At 34.9% G+C, this 19,343-nt stretch overlaps 1 protein-coding gene across 5 annotated transcripts in view; it reads right to left on the reverse strand.

Annotated features, from left to right (window-relative positions):
* Positions 247-19,343, reverse strand: part of ANO3 (anoctamin 3) — a 430,234-nt gene continuing 411,137 nt past the window's right edge. For all 5 annotated transcript variants that reach the window (XM_013987284.2, XM_013987285.2, XM_003122910.5 and 2 more), the window contains 6 exons: positions 17,681-17,814; positions 16,652-16,804; positions 12,857-13,004; positions 8,123-8,203; positions 7,687-7,792; positions 247-3,307 (listed from right to left, as the gene is read on the reverse strand). In XM_013987284.2, coding sequence (XP_013842738.1) covers positions 3,125-3,307; positions 7,687-7,792; positions 8,123-8,203; positions 12,857-13,004; positions 16,652-16,804; positions 17,681-17,814 — 805 coding nt within the window. In that variant the 3' untranslated portion in view covers positions 247-3,124. The remainder of the gene's footprint in view (positions 3,308-7,686; positions 7,793-8,122; positions 8,204-12,856; positions 13,005-16,651; positions 16,805-17,680; positions 17,815-19,343) is intronic.

Raw genomic sequence — 19,343 nt, forward strand, 5'->3', positions numbered from 1 at the left:
CAGAGCGTTACTAGAATCCATGTGAGACTCCACCTGCACTTTGTTTCATCATGAGACTCCTTCATGATGATAATGAGCTTATTAAAAGACAAACAGTCAAAACTCTTTAAGAGTGGGAGGGCCCACGAGAATAGAAAACTAAGAAATGAACCATCCCCTTCCCTATACACACTCGACAAATCCCAACATAATATTTAAACAACCAGCAGGATTAAATTTAACATGCAAACTACAGGGGAAAAAAAATGCCACATCACACGATTGTTTATTGAGTGAAAAAGATTTCTTTTCATTGCATTCTACAATAGATTGTGCGACGAGTCCTTTTGGAAGGATGTGCAGCATTTGGAAGTTGTGTCTCATCATGCAGTCACTCAGCATTTTATTTCAAAGTGCGAGCACAGACTCAGACAACTGCGAACTATTTCAGCTGTAATCTAGAGTGATTTTCCACACACTGTACAATAAAAATGCTTCAGCTTTGAGCAACTCGTCAACGCTGACTTCATGCACATATATATTAGTTACTTGCTTGAAAAGACAACAGTTTAGAATATGAAAATATATAAGCAGCATTCATGTAATACAGAATTCCTGAGAATAGTGTGTGCTATATAAATCTTTGAGAAATAATTTGTATTCATAAGAAAACCATGATATAAAACATTTCTCTTAACTAAATCAGAGTCATCTAAAACTGATATATTGTGAGGGGCTGTCAGTATTTTACCATCAACAATGATGAAGGCATAGCTAGATTCTATGGCATTGTTACACGAAAGGAGAATTTCAGATAACTTTTTCATTGTTTCTCTAGTTTTCCATCAGCTTCAAAAAATATCAGAAAAGGCATTTTCTAAATCGATGTATTATGTTTTTTTTAATTAAAAACTCCTTTCTATTCTCATATTTTTCTCTTTAGGTAATCAATATGATTTTATATGGTTATATAAAAATAACTCAGAAGAATTCTCAAGGACACAGCTATCATCATTCTTTACTATAAGACGAATGCTTTTGTCTTCTGTCCCTAATTTAGAAAGGACATAAATGTCAGGTTCATTTGAGTCTTCAACAGGCATAGAAAGTATTTATTCTCAGGCATGTGTATACATTTAACCAACAAAGAAAAGGAAATGCAGGTGTTACCAAAATGGAGGCATTTAAAGCTCTTTTGCAGAGTTCAGAGTTCGTGTAATTAGTTGCTATGAATGAGCAGGTGGTGGAAACAGAACCTCTGGGTAATCTGAGTGGCAGAATCCCTTGTGGCAAAGGCATGTCAAGGAAATTCAGTGTCTGAGGTCCTTTCCCTTGCTCAGAATCAGGGGACAAGTAGGGAAGTAAATATTTTTGACAAAAACTAAGCAACCAACCAACCAATCAATCAATCAGCTTTTCCCTGGAGGGAAAGAAGCAAGAGTCAAAAAAGTATTTTCAGTGTTAGAATTATAAAAATAGTTTTCTAGTTAAGAGAAACTTTTTAATTTTCTTGCTAGAAAAATCCTTGCATAGAAAAAACTAGTTTTATTTCCATTTGGTCTAATCTGGTCTTTATATGTTGTGGAAATAATTGTACTTTGCTTTACTGCACAAATAATAATCACATATTTGTATAAATGTACACTTACGTATTCCCCATCCCATTCCCAGGGGAAGAAAACTGAGATTAGCTTTGATTGTTTTGCAAGAAAAAGTGTCTTGATTTCTACCCTATATTTTCTTATTTCAACTCTTCTCTTTTTTCCCATCCTGCCCCACAATTTATGCCTCCACCAGACTTTCTTTAGTTGAATGTTCTATCATTCCCCTAAGTCTGTGATCAGTCAAACAGAGTTCACAGAGAAATAGCAACTGTGTAACAAAGCAAAAATGGTGTCTTTCACAATTAATTTGACTTCGGTTCTAGGGAATTTTCAAAAATAAACCAAATCAATCCACCAAAGAAATAATAACAGAAGTATCCCTTCAGTGACAAAAAGAAAGTAAAACTCAAAAAAATGTGTATTTTAACAAATGATATAAATTGATATTCATGCATTGTTTTCATCAGCTCATGAGCAAGAGTGCACATCATTGGAAAAGCATCAGTGTTGCAAAGCATCTGGCTTCTGTTTTCCTGAATAAACAAGCCACAATGGCATACTTGTAACTGGTCTCAGAGCTGCATGAATTGTAACTTGCATTCCATATTGTCAAAGTGCAAAGGTACAAGGAAAACCAACATATTTACAGCATTTCAAGTTATTCTGTGAGAGTTGTAATAAATCAGGGAGGTGGAAATTAAATGTACTAAAAACAGGCTTTCACAGTAAAATACAGATTCGTCACGTTCTAAATGACATGAGAATAAACATCCATATTTTATAAGTATGTGGCTCTTTAGCATTTAGTTTAATAAAAGGCAGTGAAACTGATCCTGCCAGTGATAAAACAGATTGGAATGCAGACAATGTAATAGAATATTATTTCAATGAATGATACCCCTTAGAGTCTTAGATTTTTGGTTTGATGACTAAAGGTGATGTGCAACTCTTCAACTGCATAGTCAGTGTAAAGCAGCATAAATTCCCTGTGGCACAGATCCAAATTCTCAGCAAGAAACATGTGAGATTCCTATAAAACAGTAAGCTGAAGGGACATGGAGTTCTGGCAGCAAAGGCAATCATTGATTTGTCATTTCTTGTTAAGTATCGCAACTTGACCTAAGGTTCCAAAGTCAGATTACTATGTGAGTGGGGACCCCATGATACTTTCAGTCATGCCTGGCTTGTGCACATTTACATGGAAATCTGTGTCTAGAAACCTCACCATCACCCTTCTTATTACATTGCAGCTGACAGAAGGTGGAGGTTTCCAAACACACAACTCCCTGAGGCTGGTTCTGAGAATTAGATCCTGGCTTCCTGCAATGTCAGTCTAACCATTTTTAAGGTCATGAGTTATTTTTTTGTTCTTCCCTAGAAACCTGGATATTTCAAATCCCAGAGACTGCTGTGATGCATGTCCAAGTAACATATTATCTATATGGTTTGCCAGGTATGCCTTCCTCTTAGATCCCACCTAGAATCGGAAGTTGTCATCATTCCCACTAATGGTATAGCCCCTGCTGGGCAACAAGTATCCACTAAGGCCATTCATGGTGAACAGGGTGACCACTTTTTCTCCGCTGTTGTTGCAAATGTTCTAGTTCAGCCTCATACATCATTTCCTGGACTAAGTACTTCTCCCGTCGTATTCGGTCATATAGGTTCTTTGGTACATCTGGAATCAGGTATGCGATGAATGACTTGATCCCAAAAACAAGGTGCTGTAAATTTAAGAGGAGAAAGTACGTTTTTCAAAGATTCTGAAATGCTAATTCTAAAACAGAAGTCATGAACAATGTGGCATTTGACTAATAATCAAGCACCAGAACTAAGTAGAATAATAATATTTTCAAATTTATATGGGGAATACTATTTTTGCCTTCCATTACATAAGCATTCCAACAAAGATATGTTGATATCACCTTATAAATACTGAATGAATCTGAAATTCACATCTATAAGATCCTTATATAATATGCAATACTATTATGACATGCATTGTTGCACACAGACAAGCAAGATCACATCTAGGGAAAACTCATGTTTGAAAGATTATAATACATGGTGCACAAACCACAAAGAACAGAAGTTTACCTGAAATATTGGAACTGGAGTCAACCTTCAGCACATATATTTTTTTATAATTTCTACTCTATTAAGTTCATATAGTATTATAATTGCTCTAGAGTATCTTATTATTTTTAATTAATTCTTCTATGATAAAAATATTACATTTAAAAGAATAGGCTGACAGAAGTATTGTATTAATAAAAAGTAGGAACAAAAATCAAAAGGTAATATGCCTGTGGTTAAAAGTACAGATGTTGAATGAGATTGCCTCTTTGAACCCCACCCTGACATTTATTAGTTATGTAATCCTATGCAAATCATCTATGTTCCTCATGTCTCAATTCTAAAAAGGTGTTAATAATAGCATCACTTTAAAGATTAGTATAATAATTAAGTGAACAAATATCTGTGAAGAGCTCAAAAGAGAACTTAGTACTCTTAAATATTACCTCCACTATTATAAATGCATCCTTTTTCTTTTCCCATGAAGAATATGTCTTTTAATTTCTCAGAAAAGAAAAGAAAAACAGTCTTGATTGATAGAGTTAGGATGATCTAAAGAGAGAACCCATTCACCTAAAGGACATTGCAATAACAGTCTCTATGTGAAAAGAAGAACGTAAGACACTTTCAACCAGGCTTGCTAGATGTGTCCCAGCAAACTGCACTGCACAGTAGATCATAGAAAAGCAGGCCACGTTTTTCCGTAGGGAAGCAGATCGAGAATTTCTTTCCTGACCAAATATTTGATACTCACAGAAATATCCAAAAATGTAACTCAAAAGCATAGAAATAAAAATTAAAAACATTTGGTATAATTGAAATTAGTAAGAAAGAACATACTCCAAGTCCTATAGGATGGTGGTAAATGAACCTATAAACTGATTCACATAGAAAGTTTGATAGGCAAAGATGGCTTCACACTAAAAAGAAAATCTATAATTTTTAAAAGAAGCTAAATTTTAACATTCATTTATCAAGAAGTTCTCATAACCAGTAACAGATGACAATTTTCTAAAACTGATAGGGTTTACCTTAAACAAAAAGCCTACAGCAGATATAATACTCAAAGAAAAAAAACTTAAGTATTTCCATTGAAGTTGGAAATAAGACACAGTCGCTCACACTGCTGCTATTCAACAAAATATTGAAATTTCTAGCAACACAGTAAGGCACCAAAAGAGATGAGACATAAACCTTGTATGTGAACATGCAAAACTGTTGTTATTTGCAACTGGTATTATCATTTGAAAAGACAATCCAACAGATTTAACAGACAGAATATTAGTACTGGTTAAGAGATTTAAACAAGGAGGTATGCTCATCTTAGAAAGACTATCAGCATTCTAGCGAAAATCAAGCAAATCACATAATGAAGGATAAGATAGTATTCATAACAGCAACCAAAAAAAATCTATAAAGTTTCTAGAAATAAAAAGGGGCAAATAAGAGAATATTTAAAAAATCATTTTAATAAATTCCTCATTCATTAACGAAACATCAGGATTTTGTAAATAAGTCAAAAATTGATTTCTATAGATGTTATTCTAACCAAAATCCTTGCTTGATATTTGGGGGAACCTGAAATGTGGCTTCTAAAATTTATATGAATGATTAATGACATCCAAATAAGACAATAATTCCAATAATTCCAGCTCAGACATTTTTTTAAAATAATAGCAAGTATGCCAGGGATGTAAAGTCACTGGCTTTATCATTTATGAAGATATGTAGCATTAACTAGCTCCAAAGTGATCCAGGAACCGACAAATGGAGTAAGTCGGGATCCCAAGGCAGAGATACGCCCATGAATATAGAGGAACTTGGAATATTATAAAGATGGAGCTACAAATCAGTGGGTAAATACCATTATTTATTTAGTAAACAGTAGTTCAAAAATTATTTCACTATATGGAGAGTAAAAGAGTGCGCTTTTTCCTCAGATGCTATAAAAACTACAGATATCTTAAAGATGTGTAAGTAAGACTATAAAGTTAATAGCAAAAATTGTAGTCAAATATCTTTTTAAACTGGAGAAAAGGAAAATTTCCTAAGTAAACAGTGCAAAATAAGCACAAACCATAAAAGGGAAACAATGATGGACTTGGCCACATCAAAATTAAACACTATCTGTTTATAGATAAAACTAACAGGTTATGAACAAGGAAAAAATATCTGCTATATTTATAACTGGTGAAGACATATGTAGAACATCTTGAAATTTGGTAGCAAATACACTGGAAACCAAAAACAGATTAAATTTATACATTTACAAAAAAGGAAACCCAAATGGCTTTCTAGTACTAGAAATGATGGTCAGTGTCATTAGTAAACAGATTAAAACAAAAAAACCCACAAAATATGACCTTACTCTTATACAACTTGCAAAATATTAGAAACAAAGACACTATGACAACCTAGTAAAGACCCAAGGGAATTGTGAAGAGCAATCGATTAGTATTACATGAAACTGATTATTCTTACAAACTAATAATTCCACCCCTGAGCAAAATACTGGTAAAAGTTTACAAGGTAACTTGTTCAAGATTCTTAATGAGAGATTTAGTGAGGTAGAGAGAATTTTTGTAGGTCTAATTACCTATCCTAGGGGAATATGGTGTTTAATTTTTAGAAAATATTATAAGTAGACAACAAAATTCTAGATATCATGGATATAAGTCACTCTATTTCTAGAAAAGTACAATGGGTAAGAGATAAAAATGAGTTATTACATAATACTGTTGGAATAATTTTGAAAAAAGAACAATTAAGATAATACTATATGCATATATACACATATATATTTATAAACAAAAATATATTCAAATAAAGATGTGGAAAATCTTCCACTGAAGAAAAGTGAGTGGATGCTTTTTGAGTAGGTGGGTAATGAGACTAGAGATGGGGAATGAAAAGGGAAAAATAAAGAAGGACTCATGTGGCCTCATGGGTCCATGATGACAGACAGGTTGCTGTTAACTGAGGCATTTGATTAAGTCTCTCCACTTGGGTTCCAAAAGAAGATGAAGAAGAAGGAAAAATTGTACATTTGAACACACACAATAAAAAAAGACTTTTAGGAATCATTACATTGGAAATATGCCTTAAAGTCTTATGCTACCTATAATGAAGTGGAAAGTCATGCTTTATCAGGAGACATTTTTATATGCCCACAGAGTCACTAAATAATAGAATTTGGTCCTGGCTAAACCTTAGAGGTAAGCACTGCATTTTACAGATGAAGGACACTTCACTGCAAAATTTGAAGTACTTTTTGGAGATCAGTTGAGATGTATAGGTGGTTGAAAAAGACTTTTTCTCTTGATAATTTTGGTCATAGGAAACAGATACATTTAAAGTTTTTCCATAGACCTTAGTGAATAGATATTCAATATATTCAATATATTTCAGACCTTAGTGAATAGATATTCAATATATTCAATATATTTCAGACTTTAGTGAATAGATATTCAATACATTTCTTCACTGCATCAAGCTGGTTATATTTTGAGCAAGGGAATAATAGTGCAGTTTCTGAAAAATTTCTTTACAGGACTACAATCTTATATTATTGCATGACTCTGAACTTCAAAATCTATGCACTTTTTATAGCAATGTTCTCAGGCATTACTTTATTGAATTATACAATATCACTTGTACAAATATATGTGATCAACTGTAATCACAACTGATTGTTCAGAAAATGTTTCTCCACCTGGATGAACAAAAATGGGTTCTTTCGTTAGATAATGAAAACCATCCTTTTCTTTTAAAAGTTGGTTACTTGCAGGCTCAAAACTAAGTTTCCAGTTCAAGTGCGAGTAGCTTCTTCTATCCTAGATTTCTGGTATCAATACGCTCTAAATTAATTTGGCAGATGCTTTCTTGCACTTGTATCCATGGTTTCACTGGATCCAAATTTTACTCAAGTCCTATTTTGAAAGTCAGTGGGAAACTGACTTCAGAGAGGCAACTAACATATCAGTGGGAGAAGTGTCTCCTTCTAGTAATTTGTCAGCCTGTGGCTAACCTCAAACACGATGATGAAGGCCAGTCTAGCAGCGAGGATATGCCAGTACTGGAGGGTGAACTCATAGGGTTTGGAACTCCAAGGAGGGCCTCTGTAGTCTCGGTACCTAAAATCCACAAAAACAAAGAATTTGAAGAAGAGGGACGAAATTGCGGAGGCCCCAAATGCTCTTAATTTGCCAAAACTCCCAAATGACAGTTTGCTCTTAGGTTAGAACATGATGGAAAATTAAAAGTAAAAAAAAAAAAAAAAAAAAAAAATGTGTGTGTGATGACTGGTAAACAGCAGAAACCAAAGGAACACTGTAAATCAACTATTCTTAATAAAAAAAAGTTTAAAATCACAATTTGAGTGGGCTCATTAACATGTCAAAAGGAGGAGGAGGTAGAATGGTGAAAGTCAAAAGAGAAGGTAACTATAATTTGTAGGTAAGTACCTGCAATAACCAGATTTTCCCACACCAAGCTCACTCAGGTCAAAGAAGGATAGGCTATTGTTGACATATCCTGTTAAACAACTGGGAGAAAAGAAAAGAAAGCATCATGTGACTCAGAGATTCATAAGTTTCTAGTCCAATTCCTTCATAATGAGAGGAGTTAATACATGCCATTATTCCTTACATTCTAATTATAAAATCCTAGCAACTCAGCTCTCTAATTCTCTTCCCTAATTCCCATTACATCTGTGATTATACCTTAATGAGACATACTCTTGCCTGCCATTCCCTCCCAATAGCTTCTATCTTTTGGCTTATATTTTATTGTGTTTATTGTGCACTAGGTATTGTTGTAGTTACTTCCTATGCATTGAAACTGCATAACTATATTTTTTATAAATATACATACATGTAACTATTTGGATAACTACAATCTAGCAGCTGACTGACAAACATGCTTATTTGTGATTTACTAACTTATTCATTATAAGCTTATTGAGGACTGGATACTTGGTATTCAACATAACATTAATCAAAATGGTCCAAAATTCTCTACTTTGGTGGATAGGTATTAAACTGTGATCAGGGTTAACTTTTTTTTTTGTGTGTGTGTGTGTGTGTCTTTTTAGGGCCATACCTTTGGCATATGGAGGTTCCCAGGCTAGGGGCCCAATCAGAGCTGTAGCCGCTGGCCTACACCACAGTCCCAGCATCGCGGGATCCTTAACCCACTGAGCGGGGAGGCCAGAGATTGAACCTGTGTTCTCATGGATGCTAGTAGGGTTGGTTAACTGCATCTGCGACCTACACCAGAGCTCATGGCAACACAAGATCCTTAACCCACTGAGAGAGGAGGCCAGGGATCAAATCGTGTTTCTCATGGATGCTAGTCGGGTTGGTTAACCACTGAGTCACGATGGGAACTCCGAAAGTTAACTTTTATAGTAACTTTAAAACATATATAGTATTATCTTCACCGTACAGATTAAAGAACTAAGATTTACAGAGACTAAATAACTTTCTCTAGGCCTATAATTTTCAAAATTGTTAGTCTCAAATACTCTTTACATTTAAAAAATTATTGAGGATCTCAAGGAGCTTTTTGCATAGAGATATATCTATTGATATTTACCACATTAGAAACTGAAACAGAAATTTAGAAAATATTTGTTAATTCATTTAGACTATCAAATCTATTCAAATAATATACTAAATGCATCTGGAAAAAAGTTATATTGTCCAAAAGGAAAAAATTCAGTGAGAAGAATAACACTGATTTACATGCTTGCAAATCTCTTAATATCTGCCTTGAAAACAGTAGATAGCTTCTGCACTAGCTCTATTGCAATATGTTGTTTTGGCTAAAGGGTAAGTAGAAAATCTGGCCTCATGTAGATAAGTTGTTGAAAAAAGGAAGACAATTTTAATATTATTTCAGACAACTGTTGATATTTTTTCTTTGATATTACACCAAATCTCCACCTCTGGCCATAAAGTTTAGTTGTAATGAGGTATCTTACAGGGTCAATGAACCTTCATATGGATTTGCATTAAAATCCATAGGTCTGTCTTATACTTTGAATTCATCATTTATCCATGTATGATTTTGTAACATCAAGTAGAAGCCATGTGGAGAACATTTGTTCCTGAAATATGCAAATCTTACAAATGTTGATATATTTTTACCATAGACTTTAAAAAAGCACAATTGTTAACACCATCACTGATTTTTATCAGAAAAAAAGAAAACACTAAGTATCGGGAACCTTTCAAGTTCAAGAGATACTGTCAATCAATTTCCTTAAAATGACAAGCTAGTTTTGTGCATTTTATAAGAGTGTTTGCTAAATACCCAAGTCTGAATACTCACAGTTTGTCTGGCATCATTATTTCATGTTGAAATAAACAGTTGGGTTTGTAACTCTAACAATTGCACAAGCACTCTTCTATGAGACTGCCATCATACTCTAGGATGCAGCAGAAGTGCTTTATGAGCACTTTGCATTTTGTCACATAAAATATTGAAAAGACATTTATTCAAGGGTGGAGATTTGAGAAAATTAATATATTACTGCTTCATCAAAGACATTCTGAAATTTCCTTCTGGCATTTTAAAAATGGTGATTGACTGCATAGTGGTGAGAAGTATAACCATTACTAGTACTTTTTGGTGCTACTCTCTTGAGTAATACAAAGCCATCAGAAAATTTTGGAGTTCCTGTTGCAGCTCAGTGGGTTAAGAATCTGACTAGTGTCCAGGTTTGATCCCTGGTCTTCCCCAGTGGGTTCAGATCTGGTGTTGCTGTTTGATCCCTGGTCTTCCCCAGTGGGCTCAGATCTGGTGTTGCTGTGGCTGTGATGTAGGCTGGTGGCTCCAACTCAATATGGAACTTCCATATGCCATGGGTACAGCCCTAAATAAACACACACACACACACACACACAAAGAAAATTTTATCCACCACTGTCTTTGTACCATCTGTGAAAATGTAGTATGATGCACGAAGCAAATACTATCTTAGTATTATTAAACAGTATCCACATCATGGATCCTGAAGGAGATGTGCAGGCCACATATTGAGAACCACTGCCTGGAACACAGAGTTTCAGAGCTTGGATTTAAGTGTCCATCTATTTTATTCTAAGTCCCCACTTTTTAATTACAGAGCCACACTTACTTCACTCCCACCCCTGTCCATCATGAGCCTCATACTTTATTATTTCAGCTGCTCTCTTGCCAATATCCTCTCCATTGCTGCCTTGTCCTTTTCCCACTTTGCTCTGAAAATTCCCAATGTGAATGCATCTATTTCAATTTAGCTGCTAAGCATACCTGGAGAAGATGAAATACCAGGAAGTCCCTATGAATGCGTGGTTTCAACCTCACAAAAGTCCCCCACATCTCTTCTCGAAATGGTTCTACATCCCTAGTCACTGCTTATGGAGGACTCAAGTATGATCTATGTTAAAGTGAGACCTAGAGCGCAAACAGAGCAGATACCCTACTGATCTCATTTTCAACTGCCACTAGGTGGCAGTAAAGACACTAACAAATAATGCTTGCAAGGAAGAAGGCGGGCGAGCGTGCCTACTTATTTTAAACCCTTAAAATTGCTTATAGACCATTTTGAATTAAGAAAAAAGGGGACTTTATGCTTCTCCACTATTAATACTAAAACAACTTTCTACTTATTTAATGTTTTGCAGTTCATAAAATGTTACCTCAGGCACCATTTCTTATGCGCCCATATTGATGATGTGCTTTTTAGTAGAAAGCAAAGTTAGCACTTAAATCTAGGGTGTTTGACTTCAAGTTAAAATTTTTGACAAGCCTCCAAAATATAAAATAAAATCTTATGGCTTTATTGCCTATCTTTGGAAAATTGAAAATTTGTTTGTGTCAGAAAGGCACTTTAGTGGTCTGAGATATCAGTTCATCAGCAGAATTAAGGGCAGATTTCACTCTAAACCAGGGCTCAGCCTGTCAGGGCACATGTCCTGCATCTCGATAAGATGCATGCCTAAAGCTCCTGCTGAGGGAAGGGTGAGAAACAGCTTCTCCTGTCACAACTTTACCTCTAATCACTGCTTCCACACCTAAGGCTAACCTACAGCTAAAATCTCCAGTTTCTCTCTGTCCCCAGGGCCAGTGCTCCCTTGTACTCTCCCTTAATACAAGCTTTCAAGAAAAAAAGATCTGAAAAATGCATAGCACCTAAAACAATGTTCCAAACTGGGTCATTTTGTCCCCCTGGTGACATTTGGTGATATGGGGAGACATTTGTGGTTGTCACAACTTGGAGGGCAGGGAGGTTGCTCTTGATATCCACTGGGTAGAGGCCAAGGTTGCTGCTAAATATCTTACAATGCACAGGAGACCCACTTCCCCTCAAACACAGTATTATTTCCTCTAAAATGTTAATAGTGCAGAGGTTGAAAAATCCTGTTTTAAAGTGTTGATTTAAATTTTAACAAAAAAGCAAAAGGAGATGAGTCGAGAGTAATATTTTCTGCATGCTTAAAATTTCTGGCTGCAAATTCCTTTAGAAAAATCTCTAGTTATGTAGGTGACAGTTTCTTCATTTTCTCCCCCACCCGCACCCCGGGCTCTGTAGAGCTGCATCTGTGGCATATGCAAGTTCCCAGGCTGGGGATCGAACTGGAGCTACAGATGCCTGCCTACCCCACCAGTCACAGCAACTTGGGATCCAAGCCACGTTTGCAGCCCACACCACAGCTCACGGCAATGCTGCTGGATCCCATTGAGTGAGGCCAGGGATCAAGGACACATCTTCATGCATACTAGTCAGGTTGGTAACCTGATGAGCTACAACGGGAATTCTGAGTTTCTTCATATTCTGTATCTCCCCACAAACTAGCTTAATTCCCTTCAGCAATTTGATTAATCAGTATGGACTTCAATTTCCCCATCTATATAGCCAGAAGATTACAATGGATGATTTCTAAGGTCTCTTCCAGTTCTAAATTTGACCTCTAAATACATTATAACGTTTTTAACATTTTGATACCAATGATGCATTTACACATAAAAACAGACTCTAAAATTATTTGCTGTAAGAAACACTGTTGCCCCTTTGAATCCTGCTTGATTTCATCTAATAAACACATTACAAATTCAATGATCAGAACATCACCCTTAATGATCACAGGAAAAATTTCCCAATAAATTCTCATTTTAATTACCAACATAAAGCGTGTAAATTTCAAATTTACCTTTCACGATATTCAAAATGATTTGCACAAGGGCCATATTTGTATTCATAGACAAAACGTGGAATGTAATCAGATGTAATAGCAATTACAAACGCATTGGTGATCACGGCCAATATACCAATTCCTTCAAGAATTCCATACCAGATACCTAGTAAGAGAAAGATTAAAGATAGTGAATAAAAAGGAAAAAATTAGAACAGTTAAGTCAATCTTAATTTGGAAATAATATTTTAGTTATGTTGGAACCACAGCTCTGTCCATTATCACCTTTCTTAGGGTGGCATATATCTCGGTACAGATATTACAGCTATTGAATAATTTTCCACAGAGGAGAGGTAGACCTCATCTAAACAGATCTGAAAATTAAAATATCATAGGGAACTGGTTCACATCTGTAACAGTGAGATAAGTATGGCACAGTTGCTTAAGATTCTTCAAAACATGTGCATAGAGCTTGCTGGGGTACTGAAAACAACAAAAATCAAGTTCTACATCACTGTGTGAACCCAGAAATATCTGTATTCATTCTCGGGGTTGCCTTTGTTTTGTCAAATGCCTTTTTAAAGTAAAAACATGAAAAGGTAAAACTAGTTTAGTGTCAAGACCTGGAAGTCCCTAGCTGACATTTTTCTACTTCTCAAGAGCCCCATCTGGCATCACAGAGATGCACAGAAAAGCTTTTGAAATTGTATATAGTATCAAGAGACTACTGATTATGCTCAAAACTGATGTTTCAAATAGGATTAACGTTATTATTAAAAGATACTATTATGAAAAAATAAGTCCTAGAAAGAAATACTCCAAAATGCCAAAAGTGATTAGATAGCATGGCAACTTTTTTCACCTTCCCCTCAACCTCTGTTTCTGGAGATCTTTATAATGTGGCTACACTGAGCTGTCAGGAAAAATGATGTTAACATTTACCTGGTGAGGGAATCAAAAGGCAAGAAATCAGAATTAAAAAAAAAAACAAAACAATACTTGAATGCATCAATATTAACATTTATTTTTATAAAAGCAACCATATTCAGTCAAAAGAAAACAATAGCCAGGGAGAAAATATATGCTTCACAAAAAAAGACAAAGGATTATTATTGCTAACATACAAAAATATCCTAAAATTTTAATAAGTTAGAATACCTAAGAGAAAAATGGGCAAAGAATACAAATAGGCTATTTGCTATGGAAATGCAAAAAATAATGAATATGTTAAATAGTTTTCAATCACTAATATTCAGGAACATGTCTTTCCAAAAATAAGACTTTTTTAATCCATCAAATTGTTGAAGAGTTGAAAGCCTTGTACCATCCAGTGCTATTTAGAATTGTGGAAATAGAAACTCTTTTACATAGTTGTTTAAAGTATGATTTGTTACAATATTTGTCATAATTAATCCAATATCATTTGAAATTAAAATCTGAATGCATTTTAATTCAGTAGGCCTACTTTTTGTGATCTATACTATAAATACACTGTACACATACATATATGGGTATATGATATATAATATATAAAATTTCTGTATCTATATTTGCATGTGTATCTATCTATAGTTATATTTATGTATGTTTATCCTTGTAGTGGGGAAATTGAGTATATGACTATAAAATTTATGGCACATTCATATTATGAATATTACTACTCTATGAACATTTAAAACTAGACCATTATGTTTTGAGCTGGAGGATACTCATGAAGGAAAAAAGGGGCAGAACACTATATACGTGCATGTTTTTTCTTTGTATACTTGCATGAGGAAGAAAAACACTGACGAAGGATACATGCCTAATAGGTATTACTGATTCCCTGAGGTAGAAGAGAAGATAAAGTAGGGAGAAGGATATTAATTGTTTTTATGTCTTTGTGTTGATGGGATTGAGCAAGACAATCTAGAAAAATTTTTAAAAATTATAATCAATGCACTGGGAGATGGAATAAATACTAAAGCTAGAATGAGAGTTTTATTTCTACTTCTTTGATTTCTAGATTTTATTTAATGTGCTTATATAAATAATGAAATAATAAATATATCCAAATTAAATAACAGGAATAATTTTATTTGCTTCAAAAAATGGAAACTCATATTGAACAGCATTAAATCTCTACATATTGTATATTTTAAATAGACTTTGGTGGTTGTAAAATACATAAATGAGTAAAATTAACTCAAATGATAATGTTGTAATATTAGCCAGAAAATTCCTCAAAAAAAGGGGAAAGGTCTATATTTGCATTCCCATATACTTAAACTTTTTACTACAAAACTATGGTTTTTTTAAAACAATGTGCCAAGAATAGTCGGGTTACTATGGCAACGAAGATTCCAGAGATATATGTAAGTTTCTGTAGAATTTAGTATAACAGAGATAATCCAAATAAGTTAAAAAATGGATTATTTAATAAGTGTTCTTTGGAAAATTGGCTATTCATTAGGAAAAAAAGCTAAATCTCAACTTCAATTCCTTTATTTTTTATTTATTTTTAAAAATTTTTTTTGTCTTTTTGCTATTTCTTTGGGCCACTCCCGCGGCATATGGAGGTTCCCAGGCTAGGGGTCGAATCAGAGCTGTAGCCACTGGCCTACGCCAAAGCCACAGCAACGCGGGATCCGAGCCGCGTCTGCAACCTACACCACAGCTCAGGGCAACTCCGGATCCTTAACCCACTGAGCAAGGGCAGGGACTGAACCCGCAGCCTCATGGTTCCTAGTTGGATTCATTAACCACTGCGCCACGACGGGAACTCCTCAATTCCTTTATTAACAACAAATTCCAGATAGTTAAATAAGATCAGAAAATGCCAACAAACAAATGGAAATAACACATATACATCTAAAACACAAAATTACAATTAAGACAGTGGGTTAAAAGTCATTAGTTCTAAAGGAGCTTTTTAAGAATTCCATAAATAATAACAACTATAAGAGAGATATATCAATTTGATTACATATACCTTCTTAAACCTCGTTCATAATAAAGTAAAAAATTAAAAACCAGTATTTAAAAATGTTTGTAACATGTGTATTAAAGGCTAATAGTCCCAATTTGGAGAGAAAAATTACCAAATCAGATATAATGCCAAAAGGCAAAAGAAAAATTAATAAAGAAAAAAATACAAATACATTTAATCTCATGGTTATAAAAACACAAGTAAATACAAAAATATTCCCCCCCCCCTCAGATGGTCAAAAATGGAATAATAATAAAAAATATTAAAACCCCTATTACTCCTTGAGTTGACGAGGAAATTGGGAAATGGATATTTATTCACTTAAGGTGGGAGTATAAACTGAGAAATTATTTCTGGACAACATTTTGACAAATTATATTTTAAAGGTTTAAATGTACATGCTGATATAGGATTTCCATTTTAGGATTTTATCCTGAGGAAATAATCAGACAAAGTATGTATACAGATGTTCACCTTAGTGTGGCTTATAATGGCCAAGAACTGAAGTAATCTAAACATCTCCAATTAAGGGACTGATTAAAAAAAAAAGGTCATATAATGTATAACAGAAATGTGTGCAGCAATTATAAAGAATGAGGCAGAGCTATGTTTATTAATATGGAAAAATATATGAGATTCCTTTCAGTTACAAACAAATTTATGAAACAGTATATTTAGTATGAACTTTCAACTAAATTAGTATTCATTTCATTCTTTTGTTAATGAAAACAATTTTGTTATGGTTGGAAGGGAGTTCCAGCAATAGAAATCCACATGGTGCTATGTAAGATCAAGCCATCTCTTGGTTTTAGCAATGCAAAAACCCTTTGGTTCCTAAATCTTACCTATGTCAGTTGCTCTGGCTGGCAAAGGCCTCCGCCACTGGGTAACAAATTTGTATGCATCCAGCCTGATTTCAATGATATTGTTTAACAGAGCCAAAAGAGGGGCCAGAGGAAAAGCCGCCACAAAGATGGTGGTAAAACCAAACTGCAAAACTATAAAGGAGAGGGAGAGGGTTAGAAGAATCAGTAATATACACAGTATCATTTATTGAGTACTTTCTTTGTGCCATATTAGGCATCTTTATATAGACAGCCTTGAATCCTTTCAACATCCCAACAAGGTAAGTGTGCTTATCCCATTTTACAGTTTGAGAAGACTGTAGCTCATACACGTTAGGTAAACTCGCTAAATGGCATTTCACTAAAAAATGTTCAAGCCTGCATTCAAACTCAGACCTCAGTAGTCTGAAAGTCTGTGAGCGTTTCACCTGCATGAGGTGTAGCATAAAGAAAAAGTCAAAGAAATGGACTTGAACAATGCTTAGCTCTAGAGGGGGAACCAAGAGGCCTAACCTTGTCTTCTGCTTCTATAGATGAGAAAACTGAGGGCCAGAATAAAAAAACTAAAAACGAATGTCAAAACAACATGCAATGCCCTTAATAGGTAGAATGGGAATCCTTATTTTCATAATATAAATAAGCTTCTTGAAGAAGCCAAGTCTCAGACTGGGTCTGTGCAAAGGTTTATTGTGAGAAAGAACTATTGCTTTATTTGGGTGGGATTACATATTTCTTAACAGAGCAATGGGTTCTGCTTTGTTTTGTTGCTTAAAAATGTTTGCTTGAAAATTAGGTGCTTTCATTTTGGTCACATGTTGTGGCTGATAGGACAACATATGTGAGCCTTGCAAGGACACTGCTTGAATATCTTCTCTAGCTCTGCTGAGATGAAGGTACAGATGTGTTTTAGAATGCTTGGGGTTGGAAAGGAGAGAAATGGTTTTCTCTCTTGAACCAAAGCCTGTGTGAAGTAGAAAAAAAAAAAGCATCAAGAAAGTCAAATAGCTCTGCAGAAGGTTCTTTCCTTACCCATTTCTAAGTACTCATCCATGAGTCCGTGAATATTCATGGGCTGCAGATTCCAATCATTTTCCCACTGAGGTATTGAAGCATCTTGTATTCCCCGTTTGATTTTATGTCGTGACCACCAGTTCTGGATCAACCTACACCGCAGAGCAAACAAAGGGCTTTGGGGCTCTTATTTGAGCATCTGGTAAACAATTCATAGCCCCAAATTACCTCTAAGATGAAATGAAGTATTAAGAGAAGAGAAACATCAACTCCACTTAGCATGCCTAGGAACTGTTGGTTTTGCATGGTCTCAACTTTAAATTTAGCAAGAAAAAAGAGGCCTCAGACTTCCTAGACCCTAAAACATCTAAATATTTATCAAGGAGTTGATCCTCCCAAGCACTAGGCACATCCTGATGTTGATTAGACAGATATTTATTTCTATGATCCCTTCTCTTACCCCACCTATTCTACAGAAATAGTCAAACTTTTACCTATTGTGCCTATTGTAATTGGATCTGAGCCCTTCCTGCCCAGTATGGGCTGTGCTCTCTGAACATGAGTGAAATCACATCTCACATTAGATAACTAAGTCCAACTTAGAGTTTCAAGAGATGTAGTGTCTAGTCCACATCCTACAATGCATTGATTTTAGCAAGTCACTTCACTTATCTGAGTTTTTAAAACATAGAGGGTTCAAGTGATTACATCCTGCTCCTATTATGAACAATAATTTACAGGCAATGAATCTGTGTCTCAGTCCATTTATTATACTTGAAAATGAAGTAATAATACTTATTCCCCAGCCCTGGGGCAATCTTAAAATTATATGTCTTAGAAATAATCTGGTATGTATGTATTGTAGACTTCTGGGTAATGAATTATTTTAAGAGTTAGATGGAAATTATTTCTAGCATGAAGTGAATCTCACAGGACTCAGTGAACAGTACCCAACTCTCAGTTTTAATTAACATGAACCTGGAGGCTTCAGTGGAGGTTGGAAGAAGCATCATAACTAGATCAAAACATGAGGCAGTGCTTTAATGAGTGTTGCATGGAGGTTGCCTCTGGAGCCTCTCAAAGATGAAAAAGAAGGTTGGGGTTAGAAGGTCAGCTTGCTTCTATTTTATTTATTTCAGTCTGCTAAAGATTTTACTTGAAGGAAAAGAATTGTGGTTTAAAAGTTTCAAAATAATTGCTTTGGGGACTGGTTTACTCCTGCAAGATTTTTTTCAGCAGGGCCTTTTGTTCAACTGCTGGAAAAATCCCAACAGGAAGTCATCTGCCACATCCCTTGGGGTTTGATATACAAAATCCAAGGTCACCATGTGGGCAAGACCATGGCGAAAATGTGCTGTCTACAGTGCATGGTATGTATAGAAATACATGAATAATGATAATGATAAGTCTCTTTCTTAATATTATCATGTCTACTACACCCTCTTGATTATGCTAATGAAGTACCCACAGCATGTTAAAGCACAGCATATTAGGATATGTGCAAGACACTTGGTACTTAGTTTCCTCAGATATTTTCAAATTATGTTCCTCAACCTGCATGTTTTAAAGAGGTGAGTCAAGGATAGGAAAGGATACAAAGAATGGACTGGGCGTCCCAATCCTCCATCCGTATTCTCTCTTCATATAGGAGAGATTTAAACTGTTCTGAATATGGAGGATT

The sequence above is a fragment of the Sus scrofa genome, chromosome 2, assembly GCF_000003025.6.
Source record: "Sus scrofa isolate TJ Tabasco breed Duroc chromosome 2, Sscrofa11.1, whole genome shotgun sequence".
In the NCBI taxonomy this organism is placed as follows: Eukaryota; Metazoa; Chordata; class Mammalia; order Artiodactyla; family Suidae; genus Sus; species Sus scrofa.